Source organism: Cuculus canorus, chromosome 1 (genome assembly GCF_017976375.1).
Source record: "Cuculus canorus isolate bCucCan1 chromosome 1, bCucCan1.pri, whole genome shotgun sequence".
Lineage (NCBI taxonomy): Eukaryota > Metazoa > Chordata > Aves > Cuculiformes > Cuculidae > Cuculus > Cuculus canorus.
In genome coordinates, this window is record NC_071401.1 from 80054783 (window position 1) to 80079316 (window position 24534).

The following is a 24534-nucleotide window of genomic DNA, read 5'->3' on the forward strand; positions in this document are numbered from 1 at the left end:
GAGGAAGAACAGCGTGTATGCCTGTCAGCCTGTGTGTACTGACACTAAAGCAGAATGCTACCCTCAACCCCCTAGCTCTAGCTAGGTTGTCTGTGTTGTGTTGTATTTCCCTTTTTATACAGTAAACTGTTTCAGGATCACAGCCTCCTCTTAAACAATCTGTAAATCAACGTAAAGAGAATATTGTGGGATAGATCCCTAGTTAACACCTACAAATCCAGAGAATGCTTAAAATAGCAATTCAGAGATTCATTTTAATTTTTCTAAGTGTTTTATTTGAAAAATGCTCTCCCACAATGAATGCACTCACCGTAACTGTGTTACGCGGATTCAAAGATGCCCACTCACATTAAGCATCCTACGTAAACTACTTCAGGCATCTTTAAAAACTGAAATAACTTAAGTTGTTCATTGTAAACCTTTGCTATGGCATTCCTGTGCTTTACCCCTAGAAAGCTCAACTGCAAATTCTGTTTTAACAGCTTTTGTTTTTTAAGGAGCTTGCTCTTGGCAATAAGGGGCTTCAGGGAACTACAGCGTCCATCAGGCTGTATGCATTCAAACCACTTTGTAAGATTACTTGGTTGTTTTGCTGTCATCTCAGAGTTCCATTTTGTGTTGGTGTATCTTTGAAATAGGAACCCAAGTCTCCACCAATGTCTCCAATCTGCTCACCTCCTGCTTCTCCATCTACTTACCAGAGGATACCTTTAAGTTATGGATATGGTAAATCAAGAAGTGGTCTGGAGCAGCAGCATGGAGGTAGGATAAGAATTGGAACGTACACAATGTATTAAATTGTTGCCCTCCACACCCCCACCTCTTCTCCTCCCCCCCACCCCCCCCAAGCATCCACATTTCAAATGCAACTGACAATCAGCCTAATGCTTTTAACGTTTAGTTAGACCTGTATTTTGGAAGATGATTCAGTCATCTGATTTTATTTTGATTGTTCAATCCTGTTTGCTTTCTGGTAAATTAGAATCATAGAATCACTGGGTTGGAAAGGACCCACTGGATCATCGAGTTCAACCATTCCTAACACTCGCGCCCCTCAGCACCTCATCCACCCTCCAGGGAAGGTGACTCAACCACCTCCCTGGGCAGCCTGTTCCAGTGCCCTTTTCCGTGAAAAATTTTTTCCTGATGTGTCCAGCCTGAACCTACCCTGGCGGAGCTTGAGGCCATTCCCTCTTGTCCTCTCTCCTGTCACTTGGGAGAAGAGGCCAGCTCCCTCCTCTCTAGAACCTCCTTTCAGGTAGTTGTAGAGAGCAAGACGGTCTCCCCTTAGTCTCCTCTTCTCCAGGCTAAGCAACCCCAGCTCTCTCAGCCGCTCCTCATAAGACTTGTTCTCCAGCCCCCTCACCAGCTTCGTTGCTCTTCTCTGGACATGCTCCAGAGCCTCAACATCCTTCTTGTGGTGAGGGGCCCAGAACTGAAAACAGGATTCGAGGTGCAGTCTCACCAGTGCCGAGTACAGAGGGAGAATAACCTCCCTGGACCTGGTGGTCACGCCTTTTCTGATACAAGCCAAGATGCCATTGGCCTTCTTGGCCACCTGGGCACACTGCTGGCTCACGTTCAGGCAGCTGTCAACCAAAACCCCCGGGTCCTTCTCCTCCAGGCAGCTTTCTAGCCAGACTTCCCCCAGTCTGTAGCGCTGCATAGGGTCGTTATACCCCAAGTGCAGGACCTGGCATTTGGCCTTGTTAAACCTCATGCCATTGGTCTCGGCCCAGTGGTCCAGCCTGTTAAGATCCCTTTGCAGAGCCTCCCTACCCTCCAGCAGATCCACGCTTCCTCCCAGCTTAGTGTCATCCGCAAACTTGCTGAGGGTGCACTCAATGCCTTCATCCAGGTCATTGATAAAGACATTGAACAGGGCTGGACCCAGTACCGAGCCCTAGGGAACCGCTCTTGTAACTGGGCTCCAGCTGGAGTTATCTCCATTTACCACCACTTACTATCATTAGTTTGATTTATGTGTCACTGCTCACAGATAAATGCTAATACCTAATCTCTGACAAGACTGTGTAATTTATCCCAGTGAGAGAGTGTTTGTGAGTATTTTCAGAGTGCACAGGGCTTTTGATTATTAGAGGGGAAGAAGAGCCTACTTCTGATTTCAGTAGCTCCTTATTTTAGTTTTCAGATTGGCAGTGAACCTACCTTTGCATGGAAGGATAATAATGCCTCTGGTTTTGTAATGGAAATAACAATAACACATGAATGTAAAAACAGTCCCACAATGTAACTTAGGCGAAACAGATGAAAATAAAGCGCTACATAGGTATTCTGTCCTGTATCTCACTGCTGTTAGAGTAGATGGCAAAACATTCTGGTTTTAGTAAGAGTGGGGCAGAAGCCAGTAGTAGTACAGGTTAACTGTTAATAGTAAGGAGCTGGTGCTCCCCTAATTGCAACATCTGGTGACCAAGGTGGTGGCAACAGTAGGCATTGTTCTATATCAGACCATCATCCCTACTGCTTTTGAGGGGTGGAGCATGCTAATCCTTTAGCTACTGTCCATTTACAAATGAGTGAAAAAACAGAGCTGTTACAACATTTTGAAACTCTCTACAGCTGTAATTAGAATGTGTTCAACACTATCAAGTGGCTTTCACATAAAAATCATACCTCTTCTAAGTCATAGGCATTCATTTACTCACAGGTGGTGAAGCACTGGAACAGGTTGTCCAGAGAAGTCATAGATGCCCCATTCTTGGAGGTGTTTAGGACCAGGTTGGATGAGGCTTCGAGCAACCTGGTCCAGTAGGAGGTGTCCCTGCCCATGGCAAGGTGGTTGGAACTGGATCGTCTTTAAGGGGCCTTCCAACCCAAACTATTCTATGGTGTGCCGGATACACTGCTACTTGTTCAGGGATGGGATTTTTACCCACTCCACCCTTGGCATAACTGATCAAAACAGTGATGGTTATCTTCTGCAATAAGCAACACTAGTGAGGTTGTATTCTGGTACGCTGTGTGTTCTGCTCCAGTGAAGGAGCCGTGTGGCAGATGCCTCACAACCTGAAGACCCGGGCAGGAGGTGGCCATCAGGGGAGCAGCTGATCGTGTTACCTTTCATATGCTCTGCTGTTTTCTGGGACTCTTTCCCAGATCTGTCAGTCTTATCAGGAGTATTTTGGGTGTTAGGTTTCTTTTTTTTTTTTTTTCCCCTCTGAGTTTTGTTGCGATCGTAACTTAAGTGAAATTTCTTGTGGAGTCAATGGCTGTGCAAAGTGTGTAGAGGTAATAGCACCCAATGGAGCTCAAATTTCTTCTAAAATTAACTATTCAACGTTTTGTGGCCCATACTGTGAGCCAGGCTAGGTGACCTAGTGGTTCTTTCTGGCCTTTAAGATTAGGACCCTTCCATCTTTCTGCAGAGCTCTTGAAAGAGTGAGTCTGAAAACCACTGTGTTTAGAATGCACGCAGGAGTGCGAATGCCACAGATCTGAGCTGTGTGGGTTAGTCTGTGCTGGAAGTATGACCCTGAAACACTGGGTATTGTGTCTTCAAGGGCTTCACACTACAACCATGACTGCATACTCTTTTTTTTTTTTTCTTGCTAGCAGACACACAGCAGTGTGACCTTGTGCCTAAATCTCTCCGAGGACGCCTGTATGTTTCACCATTTCCTTCCTGTGTGTTCTTCTGAAATTAGAAGTCACTTATACAGGCATAAAAATAGATACCAGTACAGGATAAGACTACTCAAGAAAGCGAGGAGGCTAGGGATGTATTTTTTAAAGTCCTTCTTGAGTTGAAAATATTTAAGATTTCTTGGTGTCACTTTTCATAAAGAATCTTTTAAGTTTTTTTGTATCTAATGCAGACTGTCTTTGTAGTGGTACATTTTAAATAGGCTGACAGCAGAAGCTTTCAGCTTTTGCAAGTGAGTTGCCTTTTTGTTTGCATACTTGGCCTATTTTTAAAACATTGTTCTTAAATGTGCTGTTATGTCACTGCTTACTATATTTGCTGTAGTGGGATGTTAAGTGACTTATTTTAGCAAAAGAAGTAATTGCTACTTTTCCTTACTAACTTTACTCCAAACAATGTGAAGTGATGAGTCATGTATTTTGATTTTCACCATAAATTAGGGAAGGAGGAGGAAGAGTATATGGCAAATTAGTGATTTACTGTTTGATAGCATTGTCAAAGCATATTTTCTTTTGCAGCTCGATTGAATTACTTCTTCTTATTTGTAATGCATTCTTGTGCTGCATGGCTATATTAACTGTATAAATATATAAACAGGGTATATAAATACATGTTTCAACATATTGAACAATGATTTTTGTTATCTAGTAATACGTAACTGACAATTTCTATCAGAAATGTCTGAAGAAGAATGATGTAAAGTGAAAGAAGTATGTGTCTGGAATGTTGTTGCAAAAGACAAAATGGACTTTGATGCTATGATACTAGGTTCACAAGCTAGATTCTTAGCCTTGTGGTATTTATTTCCTTTAGGCTAGTGGAATATTTTTGATTATCCTTTCACTTATATACTTCATTCTCAATGTCTGTAGCTCCTTATGAAGTCAGACACTCTACTCACCAGCAAGATGGACCATCATCAGGGAACTATGGAGCAAAACCTTCACTAGCCTGTTCAACTCTTAATCGGGTAAAGAATCACATGTTTTTTTTTGTAATAGTACTAATAAAAACCCAAAGAAATGAAAAAAGAAGACAGAAGAATTCTTACTTCAAAAGTAAAAAGTGTTCTCTGAGGTGTATATAGACAAGAGGCTGAAATGTGCTTTTTTATTATATGAAAAAGAGAAAACCAAAGCTGATGGAAAGGAGAAATTAAAATCAACAATCCAGTTAATTAAGTTGCTGAAGCTAAGTAGAATGAGAAACACAAAATAACATAGCTAGGAAAACTAGACTAAGAATGTTCAGTTTGAAAGTAAAAAAAAAAATTGAGTTTATCCCAGCAAAAGTGAAACATTTTCATGTAAAATGTATAAAATTTCACAGACATTCCTGCTTGCTTTAGAATGCCATCTGCAACACATGCACAGAATTTATGACCTAATATTCTACATGTTCTCTTTTTTTCACCCTAGTTGGTTAAATTGCATCTCAAACATAATAAATGAATTTCTGGACATCTGTTTGCATTTGAGATGGGTTCTGTGTTTTCCTGCTGGATGCAAAAGCCCATCTTTCTGATGTTCCAGTATGCCTGCTGTGTATTTATTATGCAAACAGGTAGCTTGCCTTAAGGAAAGACAAACTTCTCTTAAGGAAGAGCTTTCCCATAATAATAAGACTGTACCTTTTCCCCTAGTGCTTAGCACCCCACACCAATAATAACGTATTACCTGAGTTTCAGGAAGAGGTGTACAGGTAGTGTCAGATAATTTGTGGAACCTGAAATGAAATTGGGTGCATTTGTGTAGCACTTTGATATGAAAATTATTTACAGCTTTATGATGTTGCCTTGTTTTGGGATTTTTTGATGTATTTCAGCAGCTGTTTCATATTAAATGGACAGGTATGTCAGAGGAAGGGTTGTAAAGCTGGTTGGAGTCTGGTTATTGTTCATTCTTGCCCTCTTTCTTTAAAAGTATTATCATCCAGACTGAAAGCATTTGAAATACTAAATCATTCCAGTTTAACAGAGAACCAAACTGTACCAGCAGCCCTATTCTGAACACCACCACCCCACCCCACAACCCATACAGACCTCCCTTAAACTAACCAATTAGAAAGCAAAGACATAAATGAATAAACTGCCCTTCTCCTACAGAATATTGTTCCTGAAGGAGAATTTTAAACTAAACCATGAGAAGTGACAGAGGTCAAGGAGGTCGCTAGGGGTTTGTGTGTCTCCCTGACTGGGCATAACGTGCGCAGAGTTACGTGGGTGAGGGGAGGGTCCAGAAGGGGTGTAGCTCCATTTACAGCACCACTCCTCAACTAAATACATAATTTCTTAGCAGAGATAAATTTTTGTGCACCATGCTGTATAGATACAGCTTTAGGTCCTTCACTTGTTCCATCCATTTCAGGTGTACAGCATGCAGTTCAGGTTTGTAATGCATGCCAGCCTAAATGAAGCCCCAAAATGTATCAAGAGGTAATAAGGTGTGACTTGGATTTTTTGCTGTCAGCAGCAGTAGGATTTCCTTTTTCGTTTTAGCTGTGGTCATGTAAAGCTTCCTTGAATTGCCTGGGTAAAGATACCTAATATTAGTCTCATTTTCAAAAGATAAGTAGTGAGACCATAATCAGGATGGCCATTTCTACTTCTCACTTTTTAAAAATACATGACTACTAGTAGAAGAGAGCGAATCTGGTTTCTTGAGGTTGCTTGTGCCCCACTTGGCCATTTGTGGTCCCCTGCCTGTGACTGATGCCAGTGTCCCTCTCTTCAGTCTCTTTCAGCAGAGCGGGAGCAGCAGGACAGCAGCGCCCACTACTCCGATGACCCTTGGAGGATAACGGAAGAGCAGCGAGATTACTACATCAACCAGTTCAGGTCCCTGCAGCCTGACCTGAACGCCTTTATTTCAGGTAACTGCCAAACACCGTGTTTGTCGAGTAGAGGGACCGGGCTGAGAGGTGCAAAGTGTTAAGTAGATAAATAAATTCTTTTTGCTCTCTGGAGTAAGTTTATGTGAAAGAGTTTATTGTATTTTCTTTTTAAAGGCAGACAACTCAAAATGCAAACCAGTACTGCTTTTTATTTTCATAAATATCCTGGTTTTAGGAAAATAATTACATCTAAGGGAGGAGTGTTGCGATTCAGTAAAACTTAAAATGAGCCCTCATGCTGAAGGACTGTATTTGTGGCTCATACCTGCAGTATATATTGAGCTGAAGAAACTTTTAGGCTTGGGCTTGGTTTCCCAGCAGAGATGTGGCAGGATCTATGTGATGAAAGTGAAGCACACAGTTAACTGCCCTGCATGGTCAAGCCTGAGTGTTTATGACTCTGAGGGACTAAGATTTTGACTTTTAGGTGATGAAAAGCAAATCCTGGAGAGCACACAAATTGCAGAAGTATTGTTAATAGCATATTGAGATTGCATTTCCACCCTGAATAGGAGGATCAGGCTGTTGGTGAGAGGAGTGACTGTGGGTGTAGGCAGTTGGTCTGGCAAGAAAGATGTCACAGGTCTTAAATTGAGGCAATTTTACTGAGCCCTGCTGTATTACTGGGGTTCAGGAGGCTCGAATCCAGCCAAAAGTGTAAATAAATTAACTGCTATTGACAGAACTTCGTCCTTCACCAGTTCTTCGCCTCAGTTCTAAGTTTCCTTCATAGAATTTCCTTGAAAGAGGACATGGTTGTTCAAAACCATTGTACTTCCTTGCACTTATATGAGTATGTAATTGTGTGTGTATTTATATATGCATATACAGCCTTTCACGTTGCTGTGCATTTTCCTTTAGTTTGAGCAAGATTCCCAGGCAGTCCTTGCACATTCAAAATTACTGTTTATAAATGATAAATTTGTGCTTCCACAACATCCTAAAATAATTAAGCTGTAGAAATCCTTGCTGCAGGGTGAGTGATACAGTTGCTAGAGGTTTGTCCAGATTTAAGAAGTCATTTGAGAAATATGTGGTTGAAAAAATCTGTCAGAAGTTATCAAACTAAGTGCTACCCCTGGCTGAGGAAGTTCCTGAATCGCAGGCGATCAGAGGTTAGGAGATATCCTGGAGCTACATTTTTATATGGCTTTGTCATGGTCACATAGTCTTCTCTTGGTGTCCTCTGTTGGGAGAGGACATGCTGCGTTAGGCGAGTCTTGAACCTGCCCCAGTCACAGCTTTTCTTAGACCTGCAGTGGGTGATCTGACCTGAATGCACAAGGGGAAGAGTTATATAGACCTCAGAAGTCTCTGCATTATGGTGCCTTACATTTCGTAAGCCTATATCCTAGGAAGGGCTTCCAGGATACAGACATCTTGTGCTGCCCCTATAGCCTGTATGTATGGGATGATGAAATAATGGATTTATTAGCTAGTAGAAAAATGAGAAGGACAGTTGTGGCAGGGGGAGTAAGAATGACTGCAGCAGGACAATATCTATGTGCTGTCTGAATCTCCTGGATTTTTTTCATAACACTTGAGCCACGGCAGAGAAAAAGTCATGGTTGAAGCTGCATTCTGGGAGAGCGCTGTGACACTACAGCACTGTACTGCCAGACACGTGTCTTCTGGGTGAAGCAGAGCCCTTTGGGTCTGTTACTTCATCACTGGTGACATAATAATTTGGGAGGTTAGAATCACTACTACTAAAGTGTGTTTTCCTTTATTTTTCCTGCATGGAGAGAATGGAGAAATGAGGTCAACAGCTCTGTCTGGCTTTATCTGCCACTTATTCACCAAGAGACAAATGGTCCAAGAGCTATAATAGCATCCAGTTAATCTGAGTGTCTCTCGGACGTAAAGTAACCAACTGCTTCTGGCATGGCAGCCCTGGCCAAAGGTAAATAATTGGAGAATTAATTTCCAGTGGCTGATAAGGCATGGTTTCCCAACAGGTTCTGTGGCAAAGAATTTCTTCACAAAATCAAAGCTGCCCATCCCAGAGCTTTCTCACATCTGGTAAGTACTGTAATAGTTTTGGGGAAGAGTATCCTGGTTTTTTTTTTTTTTAAAAAAAAAGACACTTAATTCAAGAGTTCTTGTTAAATTTTGCAGCGTCTTCAGTTATAATTATTACTCTTATCTCCAGAATCACTTTCAGGCCCAGGCAGCAGAGTGCTCATTGATCTTCCTGACACGCTTGTTGTTTCTTGTTAGAGATGTTTGCCTACTCGGTGGGACTGGAAAGATTTGAACAGCGATATAACTGAGAGCTGTTCTTAAGTGTATTGTGAGCAGCATCATTAGCTCAACGAAATGACATTTTTCATGAAATAACACAGAGTAGAAGCACCTCTGGAATGTTTTAGATGTGTTGTTGGTTTTATGTTTCTGGCTGTGTTTTGTCAGAGGAGGCCTAATTAATGCCTAATTTTTAGTAAGTACAAATGCATAATTCATCAATGCTTTTCTAATGAACCATCACACTTACTTTTAATGAGCTTATTTAGAAACGATTGCGGATGGAACTGTACATGATAAAATTTGACAAGGATTCTATTATATTTTCATAAACAACATGGTGCTTTGTAATTCTGTGTCATCCTTGCATCTCAGATAGGAAGAACAAACAATTTTAAATGCTGATCAGAAATACTGATAGCACTTTTACTTTTATATCTGCTTTTATGAAAGGAGATGAGAAGAAAAGCTTGCACAAGCCTAAACATCTGTCAGGGTCAAAGAATATGGAATATGTCTGGAATCTTTTCAATGTGGATTGTCAGTCATGAAAATAAAGAAAAAAAAATAAAAAGCATTGTGTTAGGGGAAGTGAATGTTAGTGTTTAATTTTATGATTATTTAAGAAGCATCGATTAACTCAATGTGTTAACAAAACACATTTTATTTCTATTGCTGGCACAAGTTCTCTGCAGAAAATTTTAAAATATTCCTTTCTAGTAGATAATTATAATTTCCTGACAATGTGATTTTTCAGGTTGCGTTGCTATGTTAAACACATGGCATGTTTCAGGGTTTGTCACTGCTTCCTCACCAGCTTGGAAAACACTCATTACTTTCAAAGAGTAGGAAGTTACGTGTTTGTTTTAGTCCATGTGCTCTTGAGAAAATATTACTTAGTTTTTGTAAAGAGTTAATTTTTAAAATTGAATTCTCAGATTTCTGAAGTCCAATCCTATTGTTTTGAGAAGCATCCTAGAATTAAAGAGAGCCACTTAGCAAGAAGTTAACAATAACGTTTAGACTTTTCAAGAGTACTAATTTAGCCCTTTTCTTGAGTCTAGTCGGTGGTAACCATTGCTAAAGTCTATTTTTACCTATTTCTGCCCAAACTGATTTAAAATCCAGCATGGGTTGGCTAAAAGTACTTCCAACTGTTGAAAAGTTAATTTCACCCTTGGAAGTACAGGGTATATATTTCATGTTATAATACATACATAACATTATATTGCAGGGTATGACATATAATGAAAAATGTCCTTTTATTAAAAAAAAAAAAAAGCAACAAGACTGTATTAGAAAACTAGCTTGCTTCATTTTCCCCAAGACAAATGTACTAGGTAGGATCGACTGTAAATGACACAGATGCTTGTCTTGTACTGAACCATCCCTTCTTAAAGTTGCATTTGTGTTTCCCCTGTGATCGCACAACTGTGTTTCCCTGAGATAACAGCTTGGAAAATGTGTGCCTGTTGTACCCACAGGGAGCTGAGTGATGTGGATTGTGATGGGGCGCTGACACTTCCAGAGTTTTGTGCGGCTTTCCACCTCGTGGTTGCAAGGAAGAATGGGTACCAGCTGCCGGAGACGCTGCCGGAGACATTGCTGCCCGAGTACCTTCAAGCAGGTAACGTCCCTACAGCAGGTCATGTTGCTGTCGCCGTCTCAGGAACTCAGTGTGCATGTAAGACAGGTTTTACTTTCCATCCTGCGGGCAGGACAGAGTTCTACGCTGCGTAGTGGCTCTCCGATTGCTTTTTAATGCATGCATTTTCAGGTGTGCATACAAGGCAGTTGCTGAAGAAGGAATATATAAAAGAACAAAACAGATATGCAAAATGTAGCAGTCACCTGCCTCTTAATGTCTGCCTCTTTGCTCCATTGTGCTTCAGGTGCCTTTGTAGTCAAAGGGGCAGATGATGACCTGTAGCAAAGACAATCTAACAAGACTTATAAGCTTTTAACTCTTTTGATGAGTTTTTGCTTAAGTATCTGTCTCTTTAAGATGTGTTGAAAACAGTACTGGACTGTTTTAGAATTTCTTTTGCTAATATATTTCATTAGATGCAGTTACCAGCTGTGTCAAAGGTTGAATTGTTGTTGTAATTCTTTTTATTTAATCCACAGATTCTTCTGTAAGTAATTTGCAGTAATGACAGGGGACTTACAACAGTTTATGTAGCCCAAGGACAAATTAATCCAAAATACAACATTCTTCAGTAACAATGTGCAGTGAGAGACCTGCCCTTCCATTTGTTCTCTTCGATTATGTCTCATTTAATTATAAATGAACATTGAAATATACGTTCCGTCTCAAATACGTGCACGGCTTTGTAGGGTAAGGAGGATTAATCACAGATGTGATTAATTATAGTGCTAAGGGATAATATTTAAGACCTAATAAAATTGCCATTAAATTTGATGACACAATATATTGAAAGTCAGGAAAAGAGCAAATCAAGCTGTAGTTAGGAAAATTAAATGTTCAGCCTGTGTCAGATTTGTGAAGTAATTTCTGGTGGAGTCATGTTCCTTATAATCCACTATCTTCATATCCAGGGGGCGTATCTCTTGTAAAACCTGCACTTCAAGGTATTCATCATTTTTAGTCTCTTGTCATAATTACAGCTTCCCTTTTCCCTCCAAGACTGCCACTTTGCTACTCTCACACCTGTCCTCATCATAAACTAGCTTGTAAGCTCCTCCATGGAGGCTCTTGTTGGTGTGTCTTTGCATTAAGCCTTTTTAGGTAAAACTGCAACGGAAATAACTCTCTAGAAACAGAGATTAGTTATGTTAATGGGAGGAAGAGCATGTTGAGCTGCAGTAGACTGAGAGTCCACGTTTTCCCTAATTTGTCTCTTTGAGCACTGAGATGTTCACTAATTTCTTAGGTGATTAGTGTTTCATATGTTGCATGCAAACAAGCATTTCAAGCTGATCTATGTGGAGTTAAAGGACTGACTGTTTGTTGTGGGCACTCTAAATACCTCAGCTAATATGCGGATCTAGTTAGCTTGAGGGTCTAAAAATATCTTGTGCTTGTTCTGCTACATAGTGAGGATTCAGAAATCTGTCTTTGAAAGACTTATGTTAATAAAAAAGCAAAGTGTCTCAAGCAGAACACCATAGCACCATGAATCGCAAGAAAGCACGGAGCCCTGGCTGTATCAGCTACTGAAATGGAAGCATTGATAAGTAAGCAAGCGCCTCATACATTTACCTAAAATATCAAAATACATTTTCAGGAGAAACCTTTTGGTTTCATGTTTCCATAATTTTAGGTAAAACTTAGATTTTTTTTTTTTTGTCCTATTTTTGGCTTATTGGGAATCTGTTCAAGATTACTGGAAACTTTTTTCATGAGGTGGTTGTATTTGTTTCAAAATGAGGCAGAATTTGGTTCAAGAGAAATATTTGTGTCTGTTCAGAGTGTTAAGGCTTCAAATAAAGTCACTTGGAGTGTAAGAGCATTTAAGAATCAATTAGTTTTGCTAGTTTTATGACTTATTCTATAAACTATTAAGTGCATGGCCAAATACTATATTGGCACATCTCCACTTACAATTTGACCCACCAACTTCTTTTCTCAAAGTTTTTATTAGAACAAATTTGCAGAATCTTTAAAGCTATTTGCCCCGTATGTAACCCCCTGCATTGTAAATTAGGACAGATTTTCGAGAACTTAATTTATTAAGATAAGATAGATGCTAGCCAGAAACTAGAAATTTGACCTCAGAGCTGGTTATTCTGCCTTTCAATACATCGATCTTAAACAAAAAAATGTTTTCCAGCTGTTCAGGCAGATTTATCTCAGAGGAACTAATCCCAGAGTGGTATCAGCAGAAGAGTGTGAGCTTATGGAATATAAATGAGCTTCTTGTGAATATTGCTCGAGAAGTTAAAGTTGATTTTTCTTTTTACTTTTTTTTTTTTTTTTTTGCTGCTCTCAGTGCTGTTTAGTTACAGAACACCAAAGATGGTATATAACACAGCAACTACCGTCCTTGCTTTTTACTGCTCTTTAGTGTATAATGTAGTTTCTATTATACTTTTCAGTATTCAAAATGTCAAAAATCAGAGTTGAAGGTTTGGTGAGTACCTTTAACGTTCCTAAGCCAGCAAAGTTTAAACTATAAGGCCGACTAAGTTAATACAGGACTGTGAAAAGAAAAAATGCAAATAAATGGCTCGTCTGACAGTTAATGTTTGCTAAGAGTCATTTCTCCCAAGTGTCACAGTTTATTTAAACAGAAATTATACTTTACCCCTTTTGTAACATTGGGTTATTCAAAATACAAGATAGATTTTTCTTCATGGTTCGTCATGTGTGGCGTATAGGTCAGTTCGTTATGTAGAAATTAAGGGCGAAATTTTGCTGAAGCAGATTTTTAAAAGTGTATATTAACCAAAGACTTGGCATGTCCCTGGTGGTTTTATTGTTTTTTCTTTCTTTTTCTTTCCCCTGCAGCTTCTTTGAAGCCCTTGCGTGACTGTGCACTATTTGATTCTTACTCTGAGTCATTGCCAGGCAGTCAGCAGACTCGGGACTTCAGTCGGACAGAGGTAAGGAGGCATAAGCAGGGTAGTTGCTGTGCAGAGTAGTAGCCCAGTTTCACAATGACTGTGATATGCGTAGCAGCAGAACTGCGAGTCTTTAAGAGGACTTCAGGAGTCTCTATGTGTACCGTTGAGCCATTTTTGTACAGTACAAATATGCATATTCTTTTCTAAGCAATTCAATTTCCATTTTAATATCCAGCCTTTTCCTGGTCTAAGGAACTACCGTCTAAGGGTTTGGCTAGCAATTGTAAGGAGCCAGGAGGAGTGTTTTGAGGGAGGAAAGGAGATCCGTTGTAGCAATATCACAACAGATATCAGCCTTGTAGTGGAAGGCTATTGCAAGCAAAACTAAATTAAAGAGAAGAGCTTATCACTGAAGTTAAGAACTGAAACTTGAAAGCTTCCAGAAAGCTGGACTAACCATGGCCACCAGGTTGTGCCTGGATATTGCAACTAGGAATATATACACTGAGGATCTTTAGAGTTTAGTGTTAAAGATAGTGAATCAAATTGCAGACAGGCTGCAAGAATGGGCCCTTCTGACGCAGCTTCCAAGTTAAAAAAGTAATGGTATGTCATGGCAGCGCAGCGAGGGGGTTTTCTGGTCATTTCCTCTCTACGTCTTGCTCTGGGGAGTTCCTAGGTCAGAACCCATTTGTTCCTTCATCGAATTCTGCTGAGTAGTGACACTACCAAACGGACACTAAAGCTGCTAAGGAGTGCAATGTTCACTTTGGGCAGTGCTGCAGCCAATGCTTTATGCATTCAGTGTACCTTCTGGAACTGTTAAAAAAAAATATACAGTCTCTCTGGTGCTGCTGCTTTGTCCAGCAGCTTGGCCAAAGCACAGCAGTGATACTGGGCTTTGAAAGCAGCACTGCTGTTCTGGTCGTGTGGGCTGCTGGTGCGTTGGCAGTGTAGGCAGGACCTTTACTGTAGCATAACAGCCTTGTCCCTTGCATATGGCTTTCTTTTGGGAGGGTTTGTCACGAGGGGCTGTGAGATTATGCCACAGGGCGTGCTGTGCTAGCACTTCTTCAGTGTGTGGTTATGTGGTAAAACTCAACAGACCCTTGAGAATCTGCCTCATTAGTGTGTATATATATATACGTATATAGTATTGACTTGCAATATAAAGAAGCATAAGAGGCAAAATTCAAGGCAATTTGCATTGAAAACTCATCTGCTGATGTCAGCATGTTTGCGTACATGCATACATAATTCCATTTCCAAACCGCAGTAAGAGTCAACTCAATACTTGAGTCAAGTCACTGCATCAGCTTAAGATATTCGTATTCAGAGAGTTATTTGTTTTCGGCTTAAAAACTGTCCCATCCCTGTTCAGATGTTTTTTGTCAGTAGGCAAGGCCCACGAGCGTCAGGTTGTTTCACTTTTGTGTGCATACATAGAATCATAGAATCACTAGATTGGAAAAGACCTCTTAGGTCATCAAGTCCAACCATTCCTATCATCATTCCTATTTCACCGCAGATCATAGAACCACAGAATCATGGAATGGGTTGGGTTGGAAAGGACCCCAGAGCCCATCCAGTCCCTACCCCCCTGCCATGGGCGGGGACACCTCCCACTGGATCAGGCTGCCCAAGGCCCCATCCAACCTGGCGTTGGACACCTCCAGGGATGGGGCAGCCACGACTTCCCTGGGCAACCTTTTGCCCACACTCACAGTGAAGAATTCCTTCCTAACGTCTTGTCTATATCCTTCTCCTTCCAATTTAAAACCAAGATACTGGATATGTAAAAAAAAATAACATATATAATTACATTGTATAAAAATCTAGATAAATATATAATTATGTAAGTTCCTGGCTTCAGAATCTACATCAGTATCTCTGTGGTCTAGGGAACACTTGTTTTTTGTGAAGTTAGTGGCTTTGCAAATGATTACCCGGATATGCAAAGTAGTCTTTTGTTACTGCAGTGTTGTGAGGAAGTTTGCTCTTTCACAGCACAGCCTTTGGGACTGTGAGACTAGAACATCTTTTATATGTTCCAGCAAGCTCAGAAGTCTTGCTTTCTGAGTCATCCTATGTTCCTTAGAAATAAAATGTCATTCCAGTAACCTAACCAATACAATTTTATAATCTTATTAAATCTCTGCTTTTTAGGCTCTTCTTGTTTGTGATCCTTGAATGTGTACATGGAGTAAGGATAAATCTTAAATGAGCTGATTTCCTAGGCAATTAAATAGTATGTTTTTAGCTTTTTAGATATTTCTGTTGCAACGAGATGATAGTAGCAGGAATACTATGGTAATAATTAAATAGCTGTAAAGGCCATACAGCACAAATGGAAAAAAAAGTCAAATACACAACAATTCCTCCATTTTATTTCTAATTTTAAATTTGATTTTCAGCAGTTAAGCTTTCAGACTTCTTCTGCCTTATCTCTGTGCTCTCTTCCTTGAGACATTCTTGCCATAACTGCCAATAACTTGCAGATTACTGTGCTGCCTTTGTAGTCAGGTAATGTTCTTGAGGGAACAGCTGGATCTTCTGCTTCATTTCTAGGTTCTTCAGTGTGACAGGATGTTCTGCAAAATCAGCTATTTTTTATGGCTATATGGAAAATGAAGAAGAATCTGTACCATGATTGCCTTTTGGCTGCACATAGACAATGTTACCTGAATATATCAGAGTTGTTTGACTACTTCTGCTCTGTTTCCTCATTTCCTCATAGACATGCAGGGCAAAGATCTCAGTTTGTTTCAGAGCCTTGTTATTCTGGTTCTTTGTTATTCAAGATAACTATAAAATCTCTTCTAAAAACTGATTTAAGAATGATTTTTACTTGATTTTTTTTTTATTATTTTTCAACTGATGTTCTTATATTCAGAATTAGTACTCTGAATGAGTATAATTTAGAAGGTCAGTAATTCATCTCCCATTCACTTTCCTGCATGGGAAGTGCAGTAATCCACTGTTACAATTTAATTTGTAGCTTGGCTACTCAAACAAATATAGTTTAGATACTTGATTAATACATTAAAAAATTGTATTATCAATGCAATTACATTATGCATTATCTCCATGTCTTTGTCTCTTTCCACCTTTCATCTGTTTGAGCTGCTTAATTTAATTTCAAATGACCATTTTCACTGTGACTGCTGAACTACAGTACTGCAATACAATAGAAACAGTTCTTGAATGCATCCATAAGGGAAATAATGGCAGGAGACAGGTCACCTGAATGCTAGACTTTGTTAATCTTACACTCAAAAATGACAAGGGTGACTGATTTCTGTTAACGAAGGACGTTTTCTCTTCCCATTTCTTTTTCTCAAGTTTTTGTCCCCCAATCTGGTTCTGGACTTCTTTTCCTCCATTCCTTTGACTCTTTTCCACAAGCTTTCTCACTGCCAAAAGCTGAAGGTAAAACACGAGATTACTCACTATCTGCAAAATGAGTGTCCGGGGTTGCTCTAGACTCCCTCAGAAATGTCGTGCTCACAGTTCATTTAAATTTGCGAGTCATTCCATTGATTCAAGCATGCACTGAATTAGGTCCTCAGTCTAAAACTCTTTACTTTAGAATGTCAGCGTAGCCATTGATGTGTACTGTTGATACATTTTCAGTCCTCAAGCCATGTTTTTGCTGTCTTGCTTCCTCAGAAGCACTAGGGATTCCCACGTGCGGCTGTATGAAACAGATAAACAGATCTCATAGCCCTTTACTCTGGACATGGCTTTCTTGAATTACTGACTTTATATTTTTATTTTTGGGTTTTTTTGTTTTGTTTTGGTTTTGTTTTTTTTGTCTGCAAAATCTATTTTTTTTGCCTGCATTTTTAAAGGCCCAATGGATTTTAAGCCATTTTTATGTCCAACCTCTTCCATGCTCCCTGGGAAAAAAACCAGCACCACATAATGTTTGGAGAAGCTTGGGATTTCTGATGTTTGCTTTAGTGGTCTTTTGGCTGCAGATTGTATCCTTGTTCTTACAGATGTAATGGAAATTTAAGTTGTTCCTGGTTCCTTTTTGTGAGCTGCACAGCAGAGGTTACAAGAACAACAAATACCTATAAGTCAATGGTGAAATAAAGGGAAGTTGAGGGATGGGACTGGGGAGAATTTCCTGGTTTTTCTCCTACCAGAGGCCTGAACGGGCCTCCAAAACATGCTAATGAAATTTGGTTTTCCTATCTCAATGATTGCATGGTGAAAGAAAAGAGTAGTTCAAAGATTAGCCTCAGGATTAGGTTATTAACCACAAACTTTAAATGTAGAACTATAGGGCTCTGCAGTACAGCTGGAGTTTTGACTAAAAAGACTGTTCCGATGGAGACCATAACTCTGGTGAAGGGGCTGGAGGAGGTTTCCTCAACTGTAAGAGGAGTGTTGCACCCAAAGAGGAAAGAAAACACAGAATGACATTGCTCTGTTGTGAAACGTCTGTCCTTGTGTATAGTCCTTAGCTCCTTGTGATTCACTCTTGAAGTGCTTCTCTAATTGCAGGTAGTGAACTGCTGTACCTTGAAAAGCAGACTTACAGTGTCTTTCTGTAGGTCCTCTATGCTTCTTTATCTGACAAAGCAAATTGTGGTGCAAGAGAGAATTTCACCTTTATTTGCATTGGTCAGTATTCTTAAATGTTTGACTGCGGAAATGTGTGAGCTATACCAATCAGTTTAATAAATAAATCTTCTTTCTTTAAGAAGACATCAGCTGAAGAGATACGTGATAACTCTGCCTTGTTACAAGATGGAAAGAAAGATGACAAACAAGGTAGTTGAATAAATAACTTTTTTTTTTCCCCCCATTATGGGTTAAATTCTATGTGTTTATAGTAATCCCATGTATTTCTTGACAGAAGCAATGGTATGTTTAATTTCTAAGCTGGCTGTGTGTTGCTGTAGATTTAAAGAGACCTCATTGATGGCAGCTGAGTTGAAGACAAATAAGTGAATGACTTTACTTCAAAATTAGCTTTGTCATTATGGAAATAATACATAATATACCCCCTAAAATATGTTTAGTCCTAAGGCAAATAAAGTTGCTCTTCTTATTTTAACAAGGTTGTAATTGTTGTTATCAGGAATTTTGTAAGAGTAAAGACTACATTGTGCCAAATTTTGGATTTCCCTTTTTGCCCAAAATAACAATTTTATAATTAGTTTTTATTCCTGTTTAAAAACAACCTCTATATTTTCTTGCAAATCAAAAGTTTTGGACAAATTGGATTGCAAATACTCAGTTCATTTATTTCACTTGAAATCCATCAGCAGCAACCCATGTGAAATTTAAATGATCCTTTTCCACTCAGTAGTGTCTAGGGCTTCCGGAGTCAGCACTGAATCGTCACAGTCATTCATTCCCTTTTCCCAGCTTTTCAGGTTCTCATTTGCTGTGTTCCTGCTGTGGAAACGAAACAGTTGTGGGTATTTTGTTGCCTCATTCTCAGAGCAGTGAGTTACACATTAACTGAAAAAAAAATATTGTGACTTCCCAGCTGTGCACATGTTAAAGTTGCATCAGAGTTGTGAGAGTAGGTAGTCCACATTGCTGGATCACCTTCTGCACTCAGGTGTGACAGTTTGGCAGATTCCCAGTATCCCTTATTCAAAGAAATGTTGTCAGAGTTGACATTTTGACAAGTTGGCATGTTCCAAGAAATAAATGTTTTGTTGACAAGGTTTGTGGTGGTGTAAAATTCATAATGAACCAGAGCAGGTCTTGAACCTTGAAGGTTATTGGTTTGAAATGCCTAGGGAAGATTTGCTTTTTACTAGGAGGATCTTTTTTTCCTGCCCTGTTTAGGTGAAGAACTTATGCTTTGGTTTTTCTAGCTGACATTAAGTAAGATGGGATGCTGGTTTGGTGCATGTAATCCTTCAGGGCTGAAGATTTGCTGTATTTATGACAACATTCCTACCTTTTCAACCAAACAGATGCTCTTGTTCTATGATTTCTTGCTATTCTGGCAAATGAAAGAGTGCATTGCTGTCCTGACTGAGGAGATCTCCCAGAAGTAAAGAACCCGTAGTTTGGGACTGTAGAAGTCAATTTTCCTGCATTTTCAAAACTGTATAAGCAAATTAGCTTTACTTATATGGTTAACTGGTCAGGTTATAATATAGTTAAATACAGAAGATAAAGTAAGTACAACTGGATCCTAAGAGCTGCTTTTCCCACATGTTTTATTTGATGAAGAGATTTCATTCCAGGTGGTTATTGATAGTACAGTATATTACAGTATGTTAAAATAAGCCATAGTGTGTTAATAATGCCTTAAGAAAGTCATCGATAAAGGATGTGTAGGAAGAGAAATAAGCACAAAAATTGTGATTTCCTGAATTTTAACTCTGGTTCTGTTGGTGCCGTATTGACATTTCCTGAGGCTGGTGAGGTTTCAGTTGCCAGAAGTAGACAGTTTTCTGTGTGCCCTGGCTTTTCAGATTTGTAATCTGGGAGACATGAGTCCTGGCTCTTCCAGGTGTCCCTGGCTGCTGTCTCTGAGAGCACTCGTCTCCGAAAGGGAAGTGGTCCTTGGTTTTAAGCACTCAAACCTCCCAGTTCTCAAGATTTGAGATTATTTGGCAATTGAGGCATAGGCCTTTAGGTTCTTGACTTTTGTAATCTTAGAAATTGTTGCTTTTTTGAGTACTTGGGTGTTCTAAAGTTTTCTGACTAGTTTTCTTTTCAAGTGTTTGACATTATTAGATGTTCTAATACTGGTTTAGATGTTCCTGTCTCAGAGCTAATACCTGTAGATTTTTATCTGCACATACTTAAAGTAATTCCCATTGTTCTGTCTTGTTTTATTAAGCTCTTAAAGGAAACACTGCTCTCAAAATGATACCAAAGGAATTTCAGCACTTGACTGTGAAAACAGGTAAGAAGAAAATAATTGATGTTACTTCCATTAGAATTTTGATATATTTTTATATCACAGTAAGCTTAAATTAATGTGATGTGATTAACTTTTTAAGATCCTTCTGCTCTCATACTGGTTTTCTACTAAAAATAGCTTTTACCTCAAAATGACTACTGCAACCCGCAAAATTAATCTTAATTAGTGTTTCAGGTTGTCAAAAGGTTTCCTTTTTTTTTTTTTCCCTTGTTTTTAGTGTATGTGCATTCTTCATTTGTGGGAAATGTTTTTAACACATCAGTTTGTAAGGAGTCTGACTTTTGGTTTTCTGTACTACAAATGAGATCTCAGAGCATGAATATTGCACCTCCTGATAAAAGCTCTTAAGTGTGGAATAAGTATTCAGTAACTATTCTGAAATGGTCTATTTCTTTGTAAAAACTGAGCTTTCATGTTCTCTTGTCAAGGACCTTAAGGTAGGCTTTCGGAAACATGAACCCCGTGGCATTCAGAACACTTAACACAAGCTTTTGATTTGAGGGGTGTTTCTTTGTTGAACACCCCCCCCCCCCGAAGTTTCTGTTGCTCCAGAAACTTCCCATGTATTCAGTTCAGTTCACCAGACCTCCCTTGACTACTTTCTCTTTGTTAATCTCTTTCCTGGAGTAGTAAGAGTGTTTGCGTGCCCTCCCTGGTCCCAGGCAAGCAAAAATCTGGACTCACTTCCTTTTTCTTTTGCATAAATGTTTTTACTTGTGAAGATATCCTTGATGAAGAAAACTGACCACTCATGTCTGTCACAGCAGTTTTGTCTTATAGCTCAATTTATTCATGGCTGCTCAACAGCTGCATGCCTCGTTTCCCAACTCATTTTTTCCCTGGCTTCTTCCCAAACACTTGACAGCTGCCAGATTTCCCATCTTCAGCTCCTATTCTCAAATGATTGCTGCTGCTTCTTCACACAAACACTCTTACACTTCCCTCTGAGGGGGAAGAGACGAGTGATTGTGAGACTTGCAGTTCTGTTCTCCTCCAACTTTTGCCCAGGAGCACCCGTGGAGGTGGGGGAGGTATTTTCCGTTCAGCAATTCCATGTTTGGTACACTTAGGGAAAAAAATACTACTCTCACCTGCACATCTCCTTTGCCACCAACCTCTTTTCCCCATGTCCTCTGTCTCCTAGTCAGGGAGGCCTTCCCAATGTTGCTGTGCTTCTCCAGCAGCATTGCTGTGTTTGTATTCCAAGGGAGACAGTGGCAGAACATCACCCAGTTACCATGACTTCTGTCACTGTAGGGGTTTTACCCTTGCTGGGCTGCACTTTGAGGGTTTGAGTGGGCACACTCTCAGGTTGCATGATACAATCAATGTTAGAAGTAAAAATATTTGTCTATGCAGTGGGCTAGGTACAACACAATAATTGAGTGATTATTTCAGAACTGTTCACCTTTCTGAAGGGTCGTTGTAATCGTTAACCTTCAGGATGAAAACTTGGTTAAGATGAAGTGGGAGAAATTTTGTATCCTTCTTTGGTTATTCGCTTGGGTTGTTTATGTAAATTCAGGAATCTGATGTATCCGTGTATAGGGACAGGTTCCTTTGCCATCAAAAAGACTAGAAATTTGAAATCAGTAAAAAATTTGTAGTTTCTGCAACTCCTTTATATCTGGCCAGTTTATAATATTTTGTTATATTATACTACTTCTTCTGAAAGGTAAAGCTAAGTCTGAGTATTGTGGATTTGTAGCCTTGAATTTCCTGATTTTTCAAAAGCTTAAAAGAAAATCCTTGGCAGTAGTATTCTATTGGTTTTATTTTTTTGTTAGTAGGCATTTCAGGATTCTATCTTCCTTGTGTGCTTTCCTGTTTACCTCAACAAGATGTCCTTGAAGGGCTTGAACGTCAATTTTACCTGCATGTTTTTAGACGAAAAGCTTTCTAAAGCAACTATAAACAGAATCATGGTCTCTATAAAAGAAGAAAAAATTAAAGGTTCTTAAGTATGGCTTAGCTTGGAAAGGAATTATACTTCCTATTTCTAAGTGGTCTATATTTAATAATTGTGCATGTAATTTAATAATCAGCAATTTCATCATGGGAAAAATTGGGTCATATGGCTGTAGGGAAGCAGCGTCTGAAGTTGTGTTCTCTGGGAGTTTGAAACAGAGAGAGAAAGATTATCACCACTGCATATTTTAATAATAATTTGCTCTTCCTCCTTTAGTTGCTGGGAAGAGTTTGTTGCACAGAAATCTGGACTTACTGTGAGCCAGTTTGGTGGTGACAATTATCTACTAGAACTGAGTTTATAAGTGATCATTGGTGTCACTGGCAGCTGCATTTGAGTTTATTCCATCCAATGCACCAACTAGCACTGTTATGACCCTAAAAGCAGTTTCTTTTGTGAAGAAATAGTGTGTGGCTATACACATGTCATATGCTGCTACTCGTCTTCTGTGAGCCTAAAGCCTCCTATGGAGGGTCTGTGCAGTAGTACAATGCAAACCATTATAAAGTCAGTGTTTGCTAGATGATACCACAGGTAGCTCCTGCTCCGCGTTTTGGAGGATCTGTCGTATTCTCAGGTGGTGCTCTCTAGCAGCTGATGATAAATATCTGACTTGAAAGCAGGCATACACCTGAAGGAAGCTAGAAACTCTGAGAATTATTTTTTAACTCCAACCTACCTGCTTCTCTTAAGTGTTGTACCTTGATTAGCAGAATAATGCGAAAAGTATAAGGATTTGCTTTGTGTGTGCGTTGGGATCATTGATGCTGCTGTAATATCTTGAGGATATCTCAGTGTGCTGAATTGGAAAGCAATCACACAGATGTGTTTTCTCCAGATTATCTGATGTTAGTAAGGAGAGTAACAGAAAAGTCACAAAAAGATTGTAAATCAAAGAAAGCCTCGAGGAATTACCCAGAGAAGATGTCAGCACTATTGTTTTCCTGTCACGTAAAATTTGTAATGTGGTACAATATTTGGAATTCATCCAAATAAAAACCCAAATTTTTACATTTATAGAAATGTGTTTCATCAACACTTGACGGGTAAAGCTTTGTACTTTCAAGTATCTTTCCTTCCAAATGTCAAAGTAGTTTTAACCTGATGTGCTTATTTTTTTTAGGGCTGGCAAGATGATGCACATTTATACTGATCAGCTAACGTGTTTAGGAAGGGCATAAACCTTTGTGCTTTGTGAAGCAGGGCATCTAATAGGTACCTGGAGTAGGAATGTAAGATGTTTTCTGTGCAAAGTTTATCCTATTCCTTACGTTGCTTTGTTACAACTGCATCCAGGAGTACAGGTTAGAGCTGTCAGACCTATTGCTTTTCCTGCATTCTGGTAACCAAATCATAAAGGTGAAACTTTGACTACATGTGGACTTTTGAATTCTTAGGACATTCACACACTGCAGAAACAAAGGGGAAGGAGAAGTGAAAATCAATCTCCATTTGCTCACGTGAGATGAGCATACTTTCACATCCGCATTTGCAACACTCATGTTTTTAATCAACACTGATTCTACAGCTAAAGGCGTTCATTTAAAATGCGATGTTTTAGCAGTTCTTTTTTTCTGTTTCAGCTGCTCAGGAATCTAATGCACTTAAAGCCAGACCACGATCCAGGTACTGCTTTCATTTCTATTTCAGGAGATGACATAGATTCCTCTGGTGTTAGACACGGGTGTAAGAACAGCTGTTGCAATTTTTAACATATTTTTTTAAGCCGGTGTTGTGCTGGAAGTCCAGCTCAGATAAGACAGGTTTACCGTGAGAGACCTGTAAGCTACAGGCCCTACAGAAGTACTGCTTCGAGCCCTGTGATCTGTGATCATGAGGCGCTGGGACTTCTGCCTGTCTGCCCAGCCCTGCTGCCTCATCAGGGTGGTGACTGCCTCCAGCCCAGTCCCAAGAGTTTTGTGGCGGGACAGCAAGGACCACCCCGTTGCGGGGAATGTTCTCAGCAGTTTTGTGCTGTTGGACCCTGCACGGTGGTTGCATATGGAGAGAGACACTGCGTGCTCCCACAGAAACAATAGTAGTAGCTCAGCTCTTGGTTGTGGGTGAGTGAATCCTTTCGTTGGCGGGTACTTGGCTATGGCTGGTTGGCATATGATGGAAGGACTCATGGAATTATACTGTCGTGTGCTAGAATTACTCCTGCTAAGTTGGATATTTTGAAGAAAGAAAAGGGAGACCTGTGCCAGAAAATACTGTGTATAAATGGATTATGTGTTGGTTTTGGCTGTTCACCATTCTGGTTATAGCCATATCATGCATTCACCTTCCAACTTTTGTTTTGTTAACACTGGTCAGAGAGCTTTGTTT

The 24534-nt window shown here is 39.7% G+C and overlaps 1 protein-coding gene across 1 annotated transcript in view; it reads left to right on the forward strand.

Annotated features, from left to right (window-relative positions):
• The window catches only part of REPS2 (RALBP1 associated Eps domain containing 2), a 97925-nt gene that overhangs the window by 39124 nt on the left and 34267 nt on the right, over positions 1-24534 (forward strand). Inside the window, exons 5-13 of the mRNA XM_054060093.1 lie at positions 639-762; positions 4540-4637; positions 6400-6538; positions 8518-8581; positions 10288-10430; positions 13275-13369; positions 18043-18112; positions 20154-20219; positions 23790-23832. Of these exons, the coding sequence (XP_053916068.1) occupies positions 639-762; positions 4540-4637; positions 6400-6538; positions 8518-8581; positions 10288-10430; positions 13275-13369; positions 18043-18112; positions 20154-20219; positions 23790-23832 (842 nt within the window). The remainder of the gene's footprint in view (positions 1-638; positions 763-4539; positions 4638-6399; positions 6539-8517; positions 8582-10287; positions 10431-13274; positions 13370-18042; positions 18113-20153; positions 20220-23789; positions 23833-24534) is intronic.